This window comes from Athene cunicularia (genome assembly GCF_003259725.1).
Source record: "Athene cunicularia isolate RWA chromosome Z unlocalized genomic scaffold, athCun1 chrZ_part3, whole genome shotgun sequence".
NCBI lineage: Eukaryota > Metazoa > Chordata > Aves > Strigiformes > Strigidae > Athene > Athene cunicularia.
The window spans coordinates 6,943,729-6,963,989 of NW_020799144.1; the positions used below are offsets into that span (position 1 = coordinate 6,943,729).

The 20,261-nt window shown below is 40.1% G+C and overlaps 1 protein-coding gene across 1 annotated transcript in view; it reads right to left on the reverse strand.

Annotated features, from left to right (window-relative positions):
• ECPAS (Ecm29 proteasome adaptor and scaffold) overlaps positions 1 to 20,261 on the reverse strand; it is a 57,602-nt gene that overhangs the window by 15,321 nt on the left and 22,020 nt on the right. The window contains exons 16-33 of the mRNA XM_026866534.1: positions 19,674 to 19,754; positions 18,779 to 19,004; positions 18,146 to 18,237; positions 16,286 to 16,420; positions 14,028 to 14,193; positions 13,454 to 13,626; positions 12,826 to 12,927; positions 11,217 to 11,340; positions 10,078 to 10,223; positions 8,930 to 8,984; positions 8,073 to 8,187; positions 7,144 to 7,209; positions 6,792 to 6,909; positions 4,745 to 4,912; positions 3,779 to 3,858; positions 2,913 to 3,018; positions 1,598 to 1,645; positions 461 to 582 (exon numbers count right to left, since the gene is read on the reverse strand). Coding sequence (XP_026722335.1) covers positions 461 to 582; positions 1,598 to 1,645; positions 2,913 to 3,018; positions 3,779 to 3,858; positions 4,745 to 4,912; positions 6,792 to 6,909; positions 7,144 to 7,209; positions 8,073 to 8,187; positions 8,930 to 8,984; positions 10,078 to 10,223; positions 11,217 to 11,340; positions 12,826 to 12,927; positions 13,454 to 13,626; positions 14,028 to 14,193; positions 16,286 to 16,420; positions 18,146 to 18,237; positions 18,779 to 19,004; positions 19,674 to 19,754 — 2,123 coding nt within the window. The remainder of the gene's footprint in view (positions 1 to 460; positions 583 to 1,597; positions 1,646 to 2,912; positions 3,019 to 3,778; positions 3,859 to 4,744; positions 4,913 to 6,791; positions 6,910 to 7,143; positions 7,210 to 8,072; positions 8,188 to 8,929; positions 8,985 to 10,077; positions 10,224 to 11,216; positions 11,341 to 12,825; positions 12,928 to 13,453; positions 13,627 to 14,027; positions 14,194 to 16,285; positions 16,421 to 18,145; positions 18,238 to 18,778; positions 19,005 to 19,673; positions 19,755 to 20,261) is intronic.

Sequence of the window (20,261 nt, forward strand, 5' to 3'; positions counted from 1 at the left end):
TGCCAGATGTATTTGAACAGTGTGACCAAATGCAGTCAACCTCTGGGATGTGAGCTATCACTACTCACAACCAGTCATGAAATAAGACCTGGTGGTTTCAAGAACTACTGTGGGATTTTTTGTTTACAAGCAGAAGAGACAAGCCAGTCCTGAAGGACAGCCTCAAGCACAGCAAACTGCTTGAAGATCAGTTTGCCAGCTGTACAGGGAGAAAGGAACTTCCTGCTGTGAACTGAACCTGGGCATTTGCAGAGAGGCCAGATACTCCCAAAGGACAGGCAGACTTCCCAGAGATGCTGTTTGAACTCAGTGAGAAAAGCACTCATCAGGAAAGCTGTTTTGGGGAGAAAATGGTCACTTCAAACACAAAGAACATTCTGCAATTCAGGTGAATAAGCTGTGTCTCTTTGGGACAAATCATGACCCAAACCCCAGGGAACTTACATGATGTCAAACTAACCTGAGAGATCGGACTTCAGCAACTGTGCTTACTATTCCTTTGTCTAGGAGGCAAGGGAGCAATACAGCTATCGTCTTCTGACCTGCTGCTCCTTTAGAGGGATCACACATTTTCACACAGACCTGGGGACAGGGGAAAATCAGTGCTGCAACCATGTACAAACCTCCTGCTCAGATTGCATTAAAGCACTTTCTCCATCAGATAGAAGACAACAACAGCTACTAGAGCAATTTGCTCACAGCCAGACCCAGGCCCTGTTACACCTATATTCTCCTCTCCAAGAGGTACTTAAGCCCTAAGTCACTCCCCTAAAAGGAGTTTCAGGTATGGTCAGCTTCCAGAAAAGGTTAATTCAGAGCCTAGCAGGCCTTGATCTGCATCTGGATGAAAAGACGAACCGAATGATCTCTCAGTTGAAGGACAGCCTATTTCAACCACATGAATTCAACCATTCCATGAGGCAGAGCAGTAAGTCCCAGATCAGAACAGATTCTGTAATTGCAGCAAGGTTTTGGGACCCAGATCACCACGCATGAAATGAGTGGTGAAATGCTGCGTGCATTGTGAGGGCTGCGATTTCAAACATAGTTCTTAAGATCCGTTTCCATTTCTACTGCTTTTTCAGAGGAATTCCAAACAAAATATTAAGAGTTATGAGTACTACACCCCAAAAATCTTCTGTCAGTAACAGCACCAGAGTGAAGTCCTGACTGGATTTCTTAGTTTCACACCAGTGAAGTTCCACTGGGCCTGGTAAACAACATCAACTGGCCTTGGTCAACTGTTGGAAGTTATAGGAGGTTTCCTTAAATCCCACCCCCAAGTGGAGAAAAAAAGAGCATCAGAAGAAAAAAACCCACTAAATCCTTTTGGTTGTATAGAACTTAACATTGCATTCTTCTCAAGGAGCAGAACTTCACCAGCATCAACAAAAGTACAGAATTATATGTGGTCAAGCTTATGATGATTGCTTTTAGAGGGCTGTTCTGTTTATGACAGCTGCACCTTATACTAGAGATCTTTTCAAGACAACAGCCTATGGTAAACAGGTCACTCCTGCAGATATGACAGTGAATGATTACCTGATACCAAAACCATACACATCTCCACGCGCAAATGATGAAATCAGAATTTTACCTTGCTTAAAGTTTTTAGGGCTAGTTCTGCTGCCTTTCGCACAGTCTCCTAAAAAAGAAGTCAACAATCTGTTGTTATTTTAAAATCTTCTATAGAATGATTCATGTTAATAACACTAATACTGACAAGGCTATATTAATGGTTAATACTTAATATAGTATCTTTCAAAGAAATGTTGGCTTTGGTTTGTCTGAGTGTCTGGCCTACTCAATGACAAAAACATTAACAATCCTGCCTGAAACCCCCAGGTACTCTGTGCTTCTGTTCACATTTGTCTCTGTGATATTATTTTATTGGTTGTCCTTCTCAAAAAAAAAAACAACAAAAAAAACCAACACCACAAAACAAGAAAATGCCAAACAAACAATAAAACCCAAACCCCCAAAAACCCAACAGAACCTTCTACTGCAAAAAGTGTACAGTGCTTTAGGTATGCTTTACCCCCTCAATATAATGCCTGTTGCTTAGTGATGCATTACTCAACAGAACGTCTAGGACTAGAGAAAGATGGACTAAAAGCAAACAGTAAAATTAGTGCAGCTCTAGTGGCATGGGACACCACCACCAAATAGACTCTTTATTTGTACTGGTGAATTAAGCAGTATCTAGCAATATTCCCAGGTAGTGAAACACAATCACCTGGACTGGTGATGTCTTAGGATGTTCTTGGAAAGAATCTGGCCTGCCACAAGTAGAACTTCCTAAACCACTTCCAAGTAAAATTCAGGAATTTGACCCTTCCCAAAAGGCAGTTTTTCTATTTAGGAGGTTAATATACCACGTTAGTGCTGAGGCAAAACTGCTCTGCTAGTTTCAGTGCCCATGAACATTTCTGAACGCACTAAATCTACCAGTATGGAAGCAATTTTCTGGTACACAGCACACTTTAGAAAACAACTCAGCCTTACTTAAGCTTGAGCAGAGAAGTTTGGACCTAAAGAGAATGCAGCTCAAACCTGGAAGGACTTGAGGACTCCAACTTCATATATGCAAGTCATTTGAGCAGACAAGCAGCCCAGAATAAATGTTTCTATACTTGAGAGTTAAGCAAATACTTAGGAATTCTCTTATATCCAGGAAAAACACTGAACCATCAAGAATACGCAGAGTAGGGATGAAAACCCAACACTTAAAACCATGAGAAACATACACAAAGAATTTCTAAGGCAGTGTGGAAATCTTAATTTCAAGGGGTCTGAATTTCTAGTTTGCTTAATACCCACAACTCTCATTGGCTTCAATTTGACTTCTCAGAAAACCTCTCTTTAAACATCTCAGAGCTTGATCATTCCTGTTTAATTATTGGTTCCATTACCTTAATGTCATCTTGCACTCTGAATAGGATTTCCCAGATCTCTGGAAGCTTGTCTATAATGTCATCCAAAGGTCTTCCTCTCAGTAAGTCATTCAGTGCCAGACAGCTGCAAACGAGGAAATTTATTTCCTTCACATTGCGTACTTATTTGATACAGGTGTATACAGAGGTATGTTTATAAATATAAGTAAATGGTTAAAAAACCCAGAACTGTTTCACATTCCTTATTTTCCCCAAACCCTAAATCTGTCACAAGAATATCTCCTTTGGCAGAGAAGAAAACCATTCAGCCAGTCAGGTGAGATCTGAAACAGGTGACAGCAAGTGAGAAAGGATGCTGTGGTGGAAATTGCTATTGCAAACATTACAGTTACAAAATTATTTCAGATTTCTATAAGTACAGGATGAAAACAAAACAAAACGGTCTGAAGTCTGGAACTGAAATTAAAATGGAAATATTCAATACAGCATAACTACAAACCATTCTAAACAAAAAGCAGTTTATTAAAAATGCTATACTGACTGGCATCCTGCTGCCAAGTACATATATAGCCAGACTGCCAATATTTTCTAACGTTAAGCAATATTTTAGGTCCAAGGATAGGCAAGAACTTTGTGACCAGAAAACTCCTCCTTCAGAGAACATTGTTTAGTATCATGCTCAAGCTACAGGCAATAAAAAATTTCAGGCCCAATAGAGCAAACAGATTGTACCACACTTCAATGCAGACTGCAAGATTGGGCTCTATCCTGATGAACAGATGTGTCCTCTTCCCCACCTCAACTTCTTCAGGTTAACAAGTTTACAGTGAAGAAGAGAAAAAAAGATAGTTCAAAGAAAAATCTGTTATGTTTCTTAGCAATACCTGGATTCCCTGATCCTCCACAGACTGCTGGTTAGGTTAGTGATCAAATCTTCAAGAATTTCCTTCATGTACTTATCAACCTATTATTAAAAAAAGGAAAAAAAAAATCATTAAACAAGCATGGACCATGCATCCTTGTTCTGTACTATGTAAAAAAAAAAAAAAAAAGTCCTTTTGGACAATACAGCCTACTTTCAGCCACAGCAGATGAACTAATGCTTGCCAGAGCTGACCCCATGCAAACTTACTGATTTGCTTTTGCTTTAAACATGCCTTTCTCTGCACTGCTTCAGGCCTTAACACTGTGACAGAGACGATAAGAAAAGAGCAAAGTCCCTCAGTCCTTTATCAATTGAACTGTCTAGATGCAGAACCAAACATCTATTTATAGGAGAATCAGTTGTGCTTTGATGAGGGATCAGAACAAAAGACTTCATGGTAAGAGCAGCTTTGCTAGGAGAAAAGATTTGCAAACCCAATTCCAGGCCTTTCAGAGTCAGAGTGAGGGAATCTCTTTTTCCTGAAGCTTGTCTGGGAGGCATTATCCTCAAACTGATGTACAGCCTCTTCCCATGGGCATCCTCCCATTTAAAAACTGAGGAACCATATCTTACTCTAAGAAGGGCATCTTAGGCCATAAGGATTCCTGAAGAGCTTCTCATAAGCAATATCAAAGCAATACTGGAGTGTGAAAAGACACCACTTTAAGTAAAGTAAATCACAAACTTTAACACCGGCTGCACAAACAAGGTCTGAGATATCCTTTCACATGTACGAGGCAGTGCAAAACCTCTGCACATGCTCCAGGTCATCCATGGACCGAAGTTCCTCTTTCTCTGAAGGACAATACCTCACCCCTTTTTGCACAGACCCTCCTTTCACAAGATGCAGCTCGTCCCATGAGGATCTCTGAGATGCTGCTGGCTACCAGCAAACCCACCACTCTGCACTTTGTTGCTCACTCACCATCGACTTGTCAGTGACCAAGGCATTCCAAATGCTGATCATTGCCTGTCGAATGCCCAGGTTGGGGTCAAACTGGTATCGGTAGAGCCGAGGAAGAAGCTGGGGCAAAAATGGAGCCAGCTGCTCTCCAGCCTTGGCAGCTATCACATTGAAACCAAAAGCTGCTCCCTGAAATGATGACAAAAGAGCATTTGTTGAAACAATCTGCTTGTTCATTCAGTTATTGCTCCTCGGCACACCACAGTTAGTGGCAAAGCTGACTGACAAGAGTTTAGATTTAGACCAAATCGTAAGGACTACAATGGCACCAGAATTAGCTCCCCATCAGTACTACAGTACCATAGTGCTCTCAAGAATAAAATCACACTCAGCAGACAACACAGTACTTCAAAACTTCCTTCTCACCAACCTCCATTTCAAGATACCGATTGACCTAATCTGCAAAAGTGGTGGTAGAGAATGAAAACTACAAAGATTTGAGTATGTTATTCTGAAAGATTCTTTCCTGGAAAAACTGGTGAGGGTGAGTCACTGCTTCCCTACAACTCTGCTGCATTTAGAAGAACTAGAATAACTTAGGAACTTAAAAAATAAAACAACTCTACCTTAGCTCCACAACCTGAAATTTCTGGGAATTATCATTTTCATCTGTCATATTTACTTTTAACTCAAGTATTCTTCCATGTTCTTTTCTTCTCCAACACTGTTGAGTCCACTGTCAATTCTAACACAGTGGAAATGATACTCGCCTGTGAAGGCCCATGGGATTTGGCAGGACAGCCCACTAAGAAATTGCTCCATACAGTGCAGGGACTGCCTCTAATGACTTCATGTTTCCTGACTTGCTGTGTCAAAAGCTGCCACCCAAAACCCCATGCTAGGGATTTCCAGGACAGGATGTGCTCTCTGGGTTAGTCTAGAATAGGAAGGGTAATGAAAACATGCTCTCAGTTAGGACCACTGCTGAGAGGAGCAAAAGGTTGCAGAAAGTATAAAGAAAAGGGAGGCATCATCTGCAAGGCCCTGAACAGCTTGCACTGCCTAGCTATTGTGTGGGGGTTTGAAGCACAACTTCCAGAAACCCCCTTCAATTTAAAATTATTCTGCAAATCCTTCAAACGCCAAAGCTCAGCCTACAGTTGCTGACTGGATTTTCTTGACTGATCCTGGCTGGTGAAATTCCACAAGAGTCAGGAATTCTGAAGTCCCAGTGCAAAGAGAAGGAAATCTTGAGAGACATGCTGACTTGTCAAACTTTGGATGAAAGTTAATGCTGGGGCTTGTTTTTTGCACTAAGTGGTGTTGCCAGAGAGTCAAAGCCTCAGGTAGCAAGCATGAAAAAGCACAGAAGGTGCAATACAGTAGATGCAGCTACCTGGGTCTTCTGCATGAAAACACACTGCCTGCTCAGGCACAAAAGTTATTCCATACTTATGTGAAGCCAGTGAAAAAGTCCACAAGTTTAAGCTCTGAAAATTATACTTAAAATCTTCAAATTTATGATGGTATGTTGTTGGCAGGAGGTTGATCCAGTAGTATTTTGGCTTTTTTAAATGTCCCAGTAGCTTTAAAATATCAAGATTTGAGTTAAAAAAAGATTCTTTTTAAAACAGTGATTAAACTATTTTATTGTTGACTGGCTTTTTAGCAACTTGTTGCTGAACACTTTTTGCTCTGCCTTTTTACATAACACAGGTCACTTTCTCTGGCATCTGAAAATTCATCCAGTTTTTAAAATATTATCTCACTGTTTAAAAACATCAAGAACTGGCCTCTAAGCACACTCAAAAGTAAAAGGAAAGGATCACAGCTGATTCAGAGTGGAATGTAGGATGATATGAACCCTGTGATACCAATGTTTTGTTGTAAGAATTTAAACTAATCTTAAATTTGTTTCTCAGGCTGGTAAATTTGCATTGGACCTGACACCAAAGCATCAACAAATAGCTCCCACATTCATAGGTCACATAACCACAGCTAGAGAAATGCAGTTTCTGTTTCCAGAGTTCACAGTGGGAACTGAAGTGGTATGAAAGCTGCAAATTACCTTTCGAGAATTCCACATGGCATGATGGTTGGCCAGATTCATGAATTTGTACACCAGGTCTGGCTGATTGAGATCACTAGCCAGTGAACAAAGCTCCTTGTAGGTAGAAAGGCCTTGACTTTGGAAAGCAGAAAGGAAAGCAGTGTCACTATTTTTAGCCACACAAATGCCATAATAGCTAAAGCTATAGGCAAATCACAGCCTAAAGCAGAGAGAAGCGAACATCCTATCTGTAGTACAAGAAAATAGTTATGATAACTTAAGACAAGAAGGAACAAAAAGCCCAGGAAGCAGAGGGAATACTGTTTCAGCACTGACTGTGTTCTGTCACTGAGACTGTCAGTAAACTTACCCATCTGGGGTTTTGCTCAGGCCACCCTGAAACACCACAGTTTCTCCAGTCATCTCTTGTTTGGCTCTGGTAGAAAAAAGGTCCAGCATTAGCTCTACCAAACTCTACCCCTCAATGGACTGTATGCTACAGAAAAAGTTGATGTTTTGCTTTATGAACTCTATGTAACTTTATATAACTTCCCATTCTTTCAGTTCCGAACAGATTGGGTGGGCAAAGTCACACACACTGCAAGGAATCTCATTAACATTTAACGTGTAAAGTTAAGGAGCCATACACAAGCTGTATAATGAACAGCAAATCTCTATTTCAAAATGAAAAAATGCAATTTCCATTCATCTAATCTCTTCCCGTTTACCACCACTGGATCCCCACATTCCCAGCCTAGGTTTCTGTCATTCACAGTGGCCACATCCACACCAGGTTAGACAGGAATATGCTGTTAAAGAGCATTTCCCACTGACCAATATAATTACTAGCCAGGAATCCTGTAAGACCAGTATTTTTCACACTAAAGCTGACAAGCGACCATTAACAACCTAGTAAAAGGTACATTTCAGGCACAAGCAAGTCCCCACTTTTGCAAGATTTACATTACGCAGAGTTGCTGCAATATATTGCTGTCCTTTGCAATTACGCAATGCAGCAAGTAGAAATCTTAACTAAATCCCAACTGATTTGAACTGCTTGAATCAGGACCAAATAATTATTTTGAAGCTTTGTTGAATGGAACAAAACCAGAACAACTCCACTCACAACAAGCCCTAAGCTGAAATAAGAAATGTCCCAGTTTGACCCACTGAGTATATATGGATAATGGCTTGTTCTTGGACACAAAACATCTCTTTCCACACACAAGAGGCACATTTTTATTCCCATCAGACACATAGCTCAGAGTACTCTCTCACAGTGTTCTGAGCTCACTGTACCTTTTCCCAGTCATAAGGGTATCAACGAGTGTGGTGACTAGCTCTTGCTGATCCTGCTCACTCCCTAGTTCATATATCAGTCCAAGACCTTTTGAAGCAACATCTTGACTAAGCTCTGCAAGAGATTTTACAAAGTAAAATGAAAGATAAGCATGTAATCAAGTAACACACAAATTTCAAAACCAAGATTCAACAGAAATCACAATATAGCAAATAGAGCTCTGTGCTGCAGTTCACAGCTCTCCATTTTAGAGCAGAGCTAGTCTGGCAAGACACAAACTTTGCATTCTGAAGCAGCAATTTGTTCTGAAGGCATAACCCCCATCAAATTAGGTGACATCATCATGTTAATATTGTCACTGCAGGTTTTGAAATATCAGAGAGAGTTCCAAGAGCCTTAAGTATTCTGACAGCCTGCTGGCCTCTGAAGCCCACAAAGTTAATTGTAATGTTCTCTTCAACTTCAGTGAATTTTGGACATATTGATGAATGCCATGGGTAAACCTATAAGCCAAAATCTGCTTGCTTAAAGAAGGCTTAGAATTCCCGTTCGTGCAGAGCTCTGTGATACACATGCTGCTGCCCAAAGCAGAGCGGAAGTAGCACCATTGAACAGTTTCTGTTATTACAATCTGAAGTGGCAAATGCAGAAAAAGATTTGTGCTCGGTTAGCAAAGCACAGAAAAAACCTGTGCTTCTTAATTCTATGTGCAATGCCTAGAAATCATTCCTATTACATCAGAAATGGGATATTTCTGCAGTCATCTTTTAATGCTGTTTGACAGAGAGGGTGTAGGTGACTTTCTGTCTGTGAAATGCCCACCAAAAGACACAACCCAAGGTATGATAGTACTTACCATCACTATCTGACAGAATTGAAACAAATGCACTTTGAATATCCTTGAGATGAGACTGCAAGATGAGAAAAAAGCATATTATTTTTATCTCAGGTTTTGGATCCTTTGTCTGGTCTCAAGGCAAGTCCCTAATAGATAAAGAGAGACTATCAATGGAGTTGCCTATTTGAGCTACACCTACAACAAGAACTGCCCTCCTTTCCAGAGAGGTAAGCAGCAGACTGACTAAAGTTCACAGAAGATAACAGTTATTTGTCCAACTTTTTACGGCTACCATGCCATTAGTAAACCATGTATTTTATTTTCCTTGTCTAACACATTGCAGATACGTGTCCTAAATCTGGCTTGCAGTCAGATGAGACTATCCTCTGTTTGAGGATATCTTCAACCCCCAAACTAGTGGATTTTGCCACTTCCCACAAGGTCCATTGTTTAGACAAGTGTAATATGTGGCAAGGTTTTACATGTAACAGCTTACATATGCAAAGCATTTACTGTCCCAAAGTTCTTTATCACTACCTGAGAGCACAAAATGGTAACATGGTCACATAGCAGTCTGTAGTACCTCTGCAGAGAGAGGACATTTTGGTTGGGAATGCTTTACTGAGTCCTTGTATAGGACCTTTTACACTCTCTCACTACAGACAAGCACCCTAAACATAAGGTTTTAATCAAAGCACACCAAAAACACAGAGTACATGAAGCATGTAGGTACCAAAGTAGTAATAAACTCTGTTAAATGAATGAGTCCAGGAATTCCATCTAGTTCTCTCCCTTCTTCCATTCCTAGAGCTCCTTTTAATATTTTCCAAAAATAAATCCTAAAAACTATATAGACACCAACCTCTTCTTTCCAAGGGAAGACGTACTGCCACTTCAACTTACAACAGCTATTTACACTAAGCTCACCCTGATCTGAGTGCAAGTCACTTGTTTACAGAGGTGCCAAACAGCCTCGTTCATCTGCCAGTTAGTATGCTCCCATAGTAATAAAACATAATCCATGTCTCAAAAAGACCTCAGTAAGGACTGCAGCAACACCAGGGGAAAAGAGGCAACTAAAGTGAAAGGGAAGGATGGGACAGAAAGGAGGTGAGAAGCAAAAATAAGGACAAGGAACCAGTGTTAGGAAAGGGCATATTTCTTACCTTAATTGCTTTGTGTGTGCTCAGCTTCTTCACCATCGATAGAAGCCAGATGCAAGCTGCCTGCCTAATGTGTGGGTTGGGACTGATAATGTGCTTGGTCAGTATAAGGTCTAGGACCCAGGGAACCACATCATTCACTTTCAAATCTATATGAAAGAAAGAAAAATGGAGAGGAGTTATGGAGCCTCGAGAATCAACCACAGACATTTTTAATTTCAATAATGTGCAGTGGCAATAAAAAACCTAATCAGCCCATGAGTATTCAGGTGATACCTTAATCTCTGCTTATTTAGGAAAAGTCTTCTCTGGAGTCAATGGGGAAGTATTTCTCCTAATAGAAACACTGAATAGAGTCCTCTTAACATTACTTCAGGAAAGTGTTTCATAGCCTGTAGCCAAGACGAGGTACCACTCATATCGCAAGACTCAGTGCACTACTTTTTTTGTTGTTGTTTTAGGACTCAATTTCTGGAACAATGGCAGGGTTAGGTTTCTACCCCTTTCTGCACATGCTCAGCTTCATGTGCACTGGAAATCTAAGACCACTCTCACAACATTAGAACACCTGTTTGCAGGTCTGAGGCTGATATTTACAGCTGTCTGTTTGGAAGCTAGCATTTTGTCATGCTTGTATTTCAATGGGTACAGAATCTTAATCCTTAAATAAAATGTCTCCATTTACTGCATGTAAATGTCACTCGATCATATCACTCCAAGTTGTTGGAAAAAGACTTGTAATTTAATTTTATAACCCTATTGTCCAGTGCAGGCTTCAAAATGCTATTTTGAAAGGTCTGTATGTGTTAAACTTGAAAATAACCCAACGTGTCAAACTAAAATGAAAAAATAAAACAAGTCCAGTGTCAAGTGACAATGAATTAGATTTCATCAAGAAGCTATTTAAACAGCACACAAAGTCAAGTCTTCTACTCTCTGAGCAGATGGACTTGAAAAGGTAAAACAACCCATATATAATCAGCATTGCAGAACACTGAACAGACATAAACAAACACAAAATATCTCTCACTTCTACTATTACAAATTAAACATGACAGCAATAAACTTATGGAGACAAGCGTTAGTCCAGAACCATGAAAATTTACATTCCTCAACTCAGCCCATGTATTAGGAGGGCCTACCTGAAGGAGGGATATATTCCTCCTCTGTGACTGTCCATGCATCACGTGCAGCCACCGAGCTGGTTCCCACAGCAGCACTGGTGATAGCTTCACCAACAGTGAACTGCAATTCTATTTGTTTGGCCTGAAAAACACAACAGAACCTCACTGACAGTACTAATTAAACACACACCAAAACTTTTGGCACTTACGCCACAAAACCTCGGTCTCTCTCCCAATCCTAATTCTCAGCACCAATTTGCAGCAAGATCACTCTTTTGGTGAGCTTCTGAGACTACGTAGCACCTCAGATCTACTGGAATTGATGGAAACTAAGCTAATGTCAAACTCTCCAAAATGAATGGTAAGAGCAAAAATTTCCATACTTATTTTTAAAGTGTACCTCCTACAAAGCATTTGTTAGTTTCTGCAAGGTTCAACTTAGTTGAAAGAACTGGAAAGATAGGATGAAAATAAAACAAATTCAGAACGAGACTGCCAGTCATTAACTAAAATTAGTGTGGCTTTGGTATAGTATGCCGTAGTAAAAGATTCTCTTGTAATTCCATTCAGAAGCTGATCACCATTAAGAGATGCACAAATTTATTTTTGTCATTAGAAGAATTCAGACAATACTTTGCTCTGCTTCTCTGTCTGCCTTCCACTATTCTCTAAGCTCTCTGGAACAGAATGTGCAGAACTCTGCCACTTTCTTGTAATTATTTACTATGAATCTTGAGTCAGAAGAACTGATTTCCATACCTGCTGAGTACCTTCTAGATTGCTTTCCTTATTCTCTGGAAGCACAAAATGCTCAGGCATTTGGAGAAGTAAGCCCTTAGCTTCCTGCAATCTAATGGAAGCTGTAATGTCCCTAAGTAGTTAAGGAAATAAACACGGCACTCAGAAACATCATTTTATGTTTTGTGTACACAATGTTCTTGCTATTCTTGCTTGTTTGATCACATCAGATTAGAGGACTCGACAAAGCCAGCCTGCCTGATAATCAATAGCTGCTTCTACAATGCTGGGTCCTTTGTTAGTATGAAGAAGGAAGAAAGGTAAAACAAGTTGTAAATGAAGAGCACTTGACACTTGAAACTCCTTGACTATTTAATTTTGCTGCCTGACATACTTATGTATAGCAGCTCTGAAGTACTGTGAAAGAATGCAGTGTACTCCACTGATGCTTTTAGACTGACAAGATACATGTATTCCTATAAACGTTTCCAGTTCAAGTGAGTTCTATCAGATGATGTAGTTCAGTTGAAAAAGGTGATTATCTACTTTTAGGACACTTTTGAAGGTCAAAATACAGACCTATGGCTTCATTCCTATCAGCTCTTAAGATTTTATACGTACAGGTGGCTCTCCTGAAGGGGAACACATATTCATCTCAGAGACTGGGACAGAGATCTCGACTGGCAAATTTTAAAACTGTGGCATAAAACATTTTACAAGCCCCAAACCTACCTCTGCTCTCTATTTTAAGGCAGTTTAAAAAACCCCATAGGCACCATTACAAAAAAACAGCTCCCCTTGTAAACCTGACTCTAGAGTATATAAAAAGCATCCAAATAGAAATACTCACTGCACTATAAAGAATAATAATACACTGACAGTGCCTTACCTCCACAGAATCCATCAAACCCTGCAACAGTAGCTTCTGGTGGGGAAAATCTTCATCTCCCACTGGGAAGTAACCTAATGTTTGTATTGCTCGTTCCTTCATCTTCAATACAAACAAAAAAACAACACCATCACTTACCCTTCCTGTAAGTCCAGATGACATACTTTAAACCCACTCTTTCTTAACCTTTGCTGAAGTTTCACTTAAGGTACCAGAAGTTAGACATGCAAATGACTTATTAGATAAATCAGCACACCTCTCTTGAAAAACACAGATCAAAACAAATGTCCTGCTACTGTTGAGGACTATTTCCAGGTAAAAGAAGATACTGCCATTTTTCCCGAATTAAAATTATGATTATTCATAAGTTTTCATCCTTTATGACTATAGAAAGACTATAGAAAGCACAAGTTATCAACTGCCAGACAACACTGGAAAAACCCTTAGCCTAATTCTGAAAACCCTTAGCCTAATTCTGAAAACCCTTAGCCTAATTCTGACTCACTAAAGCAAATTATAAGCTTAATTCCTTTAAAAAATGAGGCTGAGTTTGGCAGGTAATACATCAACCTGGGGTGAAAGCATTCCAGAAAGGAACAAGAATCATAAAAACACTACAAAATCTTGCCTTATTTGTTTCCTTGCTGGAAGGGATTCGGGCCAATAAGCTTTCAACAAGTTGCAGCTTTGTAAATCCTGTTCCTTCACTGGGGATTGGCAAGGGGCCGTTCCTGCCAATCTCCCCAAGAGCTGTACAAGCAGCCACCACGAGGAATGGAGAGGTGCTGTTCAGAAAAGAACCTACAGGAAAAACAAAACCAAGATGACTTGGATTTTGTATTATTTAGCAGCAGGCAGGCACTTCTATCTTACCTATGCAAGAAGCAAAGCATTTATCTCCTCTACAGCTGGTAGGAAGCATTATGCTAGAACAAAATCAAAGTGAAAAGAGACACTGAAAGGAGTCTAGGCAGTGGCACTGCTCCTAAATATGCTGTGTTGGTGTATGAGCTAGGATTCCCACTAATTCTTGTTGGAAAGCGATACATACATACATCTTATCAGACAACATTTTTAGAGACAGTAAATTCTATCACAGAAAGTGAACTCAAGAATACAGCATCTATCTACAGGCTGAATACCTTAGAAATGTCCTCAGTCTACAGTGGTTGAAAAAAACAAAGTCTTAGGCAGGAAGTTACCTATTGTCTCTGTCGTCGACTTTATGAGCTGTTCTTGTTCCGGCATGACTGCAGTGTTTGGCTGTTCTATGTCACGTAGCTCCATCATTCTGATTTTCCCTTTGGCCAAGCACCTTCCTACTGTAAATCCCAAAGCCAACAAGGATCCATGTTGAACCTCCGGGCTCTACAGACAACAACAGTGCAGAAAATCTCATTTTCAAGGTAACACTTTGTGCAAAGCATGAATTTAAAGGCATATATGGACAAGCCAGATGAGAAGGCACCCTGAATAATGCAGAGTTCTACCACATAATGAAACAACAGAGAGTTTGATATTGCTAGTGCTCTTTGATGGATGGAATCCTTTAAAATAGATTAACAAAATTTAAAAGAGTTTTAGGACGACAGATTAAGAATTTATCACCAGCACTCACATTCCTAAAGTCCACCCCTTGGTAGCTAGGCAAAAAAAAAAAATTTTAGAAGACCAACTCATCTGGTTTGTAAGTACAGACTTATGAAGGTGAACTAATATAATACTATGCTGTTTCTACTTAAAGGGACATACTCAGATCAAGGGCACAAAATGTGCTCTTTGCTAAAAAGCTGTAAAGGGGAATTACTCTAGATTTGCATTGCTGAGAATAAGAACACACTTGTCTTATGAATACTGAAGGTTATGCTCCTACACAGTTTGGTAGGCCACAAACTGTGAAACCTAATTATTACCATTAAACATCAAAAACATTAATTTCTCCAGTGGTGAACTGGTCCTGAGACTATCTTAATAGACAGTGCTCTTTCCCATAGGTGAATTCTAAAAAAAGGATTTTGCGCAGAATTAAGGCTGAGAGACTTAAATTCTACCTTGATTAAAAAAATAAAAAGGAAGGGATCAGGGGCTTAAACTCAGATTAGTTCATATATGTTTTTTATCACAACCCTGTAAAGAGTTGCATCAGTGCAACTGTGCTGCCAGGACAAGATCCTCAGCCTAACTTGGCCACCAGAGATCGCTCCTTGTTGTGGTCTCACAGCAGCAAAGCCAGCTTAAAATGGGTCCTTCCCCCTCTCCACTTCAGCTATCCATTTACACCGCAGTCCTTACTGAGCCCCTAGAGATCACCACCCCATTAACTGTACTGATTCAACTGGCTTTGTACATGCACAGCCAGCCAGAGCTCTGACTCAAACCCAAAAATGCAGGGGAACACTGGGTTTTTTTGTTTCATAGTTCACATCCCTCTTTATTCTCAGACAGGTTCTGTGAAAGGTCAACCTTCACAGGGTACTGGGGCAGAAAGCAGCAGTGGGGGGCTGGCACCTGCCTGTGCTGGTTTTGTGACCACAGAGGCTGCAGCCTATGTAAAACCAAGCAATGACACAGCTTTGGCTTACAGACACAGCTTTTATAGATTTAAAATAAACTGTGTTTATCATGACATGATATCATGACATAAAGTGATCAGCACTTCTTGTCAGCATTTGAGCCTGTTATCTGCAATATAAAATGGTGACCAATTAAGTCCTTCAGAGCCTAAAAATGCTACTACTTTCCCTCCCTTTCAGGATTCAAGATATACCAGCACAGACACCTGTTCATGTTTGTTTTCAGGACTCCTTCCCCATAATCACAGTGGTAAAATGCAGACATAAGGACAATGGGAGGGGGAAGGAGCTGCTGGAAGAGGGAAGGCAGGCAAACCCACCATGTAAATGATACAGCGGTGGAGAGCTGATGAGCAGTCCAGGTGGTGTGGGAGGGAAGGAGCCAGCCCTCACATGGCAAAGTCTGCTGGAGGAAACTGTCCTCAGGGAAATGAGGAGCCAGGAGGCAGCTGTGGCTCAGGAGGGAAGGGAGAGTTAAACATCTAACAAGTTAAACATTTTCTTAGTTCTGCTGGTACTTATAGCTGCTCACAAATAAGGAATCGATAAACTGTTTGAGGTAGGTGGTGTGATCCATTACCACCCAATGGGACGAGGAATATTTAGCTGGCTAAAACTGGTTAAATACATGACAGTGCTGGCTTTGCTTGGGAGCTGCCTCCAGGAAATCCTCCTATCGACCTTAACAAGAGCTTCAGGGATTAATTTAATAAAGATCTGTTGCACTCAACTACAACAAAAATCTCTTCTCACTGTTCAACTGGAAGTTACTTAATTTTACACCTAGATTAAGGCTAATACATCCTGGGCACACTGAGATTTGGATTTCCTACCAGTTACATGACACAAAACACCCCAAGAAGCAGCAGACAAAGGAAGATAGTTACATGGTTGTCTTTTGTCATCTTGATCAGCTGCTCCAAGGAAGCCCTAAGCTCATCTCCAGACATGGTAGACAGCACTACAGAATAAAACAGGGCTGCGAGCTCACGCATTTCTTCTTTGTTCGTGTTCATCAGGCTCTGCAGGAGTTTTAAAAAGAAACATAAAATATGGAAGCAGTTGCTTATACAGTCTGTTCGTACAGAGCTTCAATATATAAGCACAACTGTCATGCAGCTACATAAACAGTACTTAACGCAGAAACCACTCTTTGAACTGACAGCATTACCATTTAGTAAGAAACAAAGCACTCAATTCAGCAAAGCATTCATTACAAGCTCAGCTTTTAGAAGCGAGATTACCACTAGCCACAGGAGGGCTACCCACATGTTCTGTGTTAAACACTGAATGCTTGGCAAATTTTATCTTGGGAGAAGAGCTTCCAAATTTTGCATCCTTACTGAGCTAAAAAAACTCCTAAAGGCACTATTTTTCCTGAGCTAGTGGAGGCTTCTATTTCCTTTTTACTAATCAAAGGAAAAAAAAGCCTCCAGAGGTTAAATCAGTTATATCCAATGGTGACAAAAATAAGTGGCCAGGAAATCACAGCTCTCAATGCAATTTATCCACTTTGTATTAAAGACCTTGTATTATCTAAATTGTTAGAAAGTTCAATTTGGGAAGCCTCAGGTCATTTGTTAAGATATAAATTTATCTCTGCCACTAATCTGATGTATAATGCAACACACTCATGAAAAATTTATACCCAAATCTTTGAATGGCTTGGGCCACCACAAAGAAGGCAAATCCGAGCCAAGCAAAAAAACAAGAAATGAGATCTGTCAGGCTCATGAAACATAACTCTAACTTCAACTCAAAACCTGCATCAGATCACATGGCTGATTTCTAACAAACCCTTGGACCTGTTCCTTCTACTTGGCAAAGTGAAATCATATAAAGGATGATTTACAACAGTATTTTTGGAACTAGGTAGTATCAGTTACCACTCCTAGAAGCTTATTTTTGTAAATGGACACCAGGACAAAGAAAAAGAAGATTATTCTGTAGATGATGAGCAATACTGAAAAGGAGAATGTTTTTAAGTTGTCTCCTTTGAGGTTCATACCTGCACTTAAATGATACGTGGTAAACTGTATACAGTACAATGCAGCACAGATATCAGCAGGAAAAATTACTAGAACACATGCTAATTTTTCTTTAACTCAACCAAGTTTTTTTTTTTTTTTTTATGGATTCCCCCAATGAAAGCAAAGGCAATCTGTAAGAGCTTAGCAAATTCTGGCTGCTTGAAGCAAATCAGTCTGAGAAAAGAACCTAGGGAAAGCAGAATTCTCTTTGGCTTATTCCCCAGTAGGCTCCAGTTTATCTGTTCTTTTATTTCATGCTAATAAAAGAAAAAAAAAAACCTCCACAAACTCTACAGCAATTAGGGATCTAATCCATCTCATTTTCTGAGAAGCCGCCACTCACATCCACCCACTGGAACATTCCCATTGTTAAACATTATTTGCAGAATTTTGTCTTCAGTTTTCTTTTACTGTTTAATGGATCTTCTGATCAAGAGGAAAACTGACTGACTATACCAACAGGATCAATGACATAGATTACCCAGAACAAACAAAACAAACAAAATCACTAGCACCAAAGAATCAAAAAATAGTTTTCCCCATCCTGCTACATGTAACACCTCACAAAGTACTGACTGTAAATAGAAATACCAGCTTTCAAATTAAGTGTGTACTTGGAAATAGTACTCCATTCCACCATGGGAAAATGCGATTTTGCTAATGCCAAACCCCCTCCACACAAAAAAATAAACCAGAAAAAAAGGATTTTCAACATACCTTTATCCAATCCAATTTGTCTACAAATCTGGTGGCTAATTTTTCTGGATACACTGAAACAACTTCTAGAAGACAATACATGACTGGCAAACCTAAACAGTAATTAAAGAATCAAGTTATCAAACAATCACAGTATTTCCAACGATCTAACAACCAGTGTTAAAAAGATGTTAAGCAGTATCAGGCATTTCAGAGCATTCATTTGCAATTCACTAAGGATAACAACCAATATAGAATAATAGGTTATAGTTATTTCTCAGAAACATTAGGAAAACTAACAGAAGCAGTCATTCTGGTAGCCATTTATTCTAAAGGCATTCAAGTGCTTTTACATTTGTTGCAGATTACGCTATTATCAGAGTGAGGAATAAAGAACATTCACTGGTGAGAAGACTCTTGTAGACAGTGGCCTCACATTTTTAAAGCATATGTCAACCAATGGTGCAATTTTACTGTCCTGCTTTCTACTCCCTACACAGCAGGCTAGAAGAGACAAAGTTTAAACTGAAGAGTATATAGTCTGTGTTTCAACCCTGTGATCACTGCAGCCCAGTTCAAAGCACTGGGCATGGTACCTCATTTCTAGTAAGATAAGAATTTTTCTTCAAGATGCTGCTGCACACAGCTTCTTACCTCCAACACCAGCTAACAGCTGCTGAAGAAGGCCAATATATATATGTACAGGGTTTGTTTCTGCACTTTTTGAAGAGGAGGAAGAGAAAGATACGTGGTTGCCAGACATGAGGTTTCTTATGTAACGTCCAATGGCTGGAGCATGGTCTTGCATATCTGCCAAGCTCTGTGAGGTTGGCACCACACCTGCACTGTGAGCAAGACACATCCGCAGATACAGAACTATCTAAGTAAAGGAGAGAAAAACACAGCATACTGAGTGCATGAGCACTTGGAAAACCATGGAGGAAGCAAAATAAAAGAGCAGGGAATATGCTGTATTTAATGTAACCAAACCAAGACAGTTTCTTCTTCAATCAAATCTAGCATAACAAACCTTACACCTGTGCAAGCATTGCATCACTCTCAAAAGATTAAATCATACACAAACTTTTGGCTTATCATCGTCTGATGCAAGCTCCCTGCAGGCAGTTCAGCCTGTACCCTGTATCAGTTTGGCATGCATACAAATGCAACCCCACACATTGCTAATACAGACCTTGCATCACATTTGAGTTTGTGTCTACAGATCACAAAAGCCAGAGCATCTGCTACAAAAAGAAGAGCCTCAAGGAGCATAATGTGGCTTTTGCCAGCTTTTCCCTCTGTATTACATTAGGTATGCTGCAGAAAGCAGTGGAACAGCCCTCTTGGGAATGTTCCTCTCAATCTCCCCTGAAAATCCTGTTCAGACTGCCATTTAAGGACAGATGGATAAAGGATGGACAATCCCAACATCTGTTTAAAAGATGAATTTTAGAATGTAGGGTGACTTATGGTAACTGTTAGCTTCTTACACTGTCCTCTAAATAAATAATGGTACATGTTATCTGAGGAAGTAAATTGAGATAATTACCTCTCCAAATGTGGCAGGATTGAAGGGCAACGCTGCAGTTCCAGTCATATGTTTAGCTGGAGTTTTCATGCGGTGAGAGGCCTGAACAACAGAGTATATAAAGAGTAGAACATTCAGACCCATGAACAGCAGAGATGTTGGAAAGGTCAAAGAAATTTTGCTGATGTAACTATGTTTATCCTCCACTTAGCAACTGAAAATGTACAACAGTTCTATAACAAGAAGGGCACAGTGCACTTGGTAATAGCACAGTTTAGGTCCATCAACCTTACATCCTTATCAACTCAGAAAGTAGAAACTCTGAATTCATTAGAGGGAATGACAGCTGAAGCTGGAAGAGGACAACATTCTTTCTTCCCCTCAGGAAAAAAAGAGGTGCTTTACAATTTAAAAACAAATACCTCAAACTTCCAAACTCTGAGGCATCCCAGCTGACAGGCAGCCAGGAAGCTTGGGAGACTGCAGCTCTGCCCAGAGGGGTGGTAGTGCAGCCACACTTCCCCAGCACTGGGAGGTGGGTGCCCTGTGCTGTACCAGCCAAGTCCAGGGAGTCTCTCAGACCCTGCTACCTGCCAGGTAGAAGGCTGC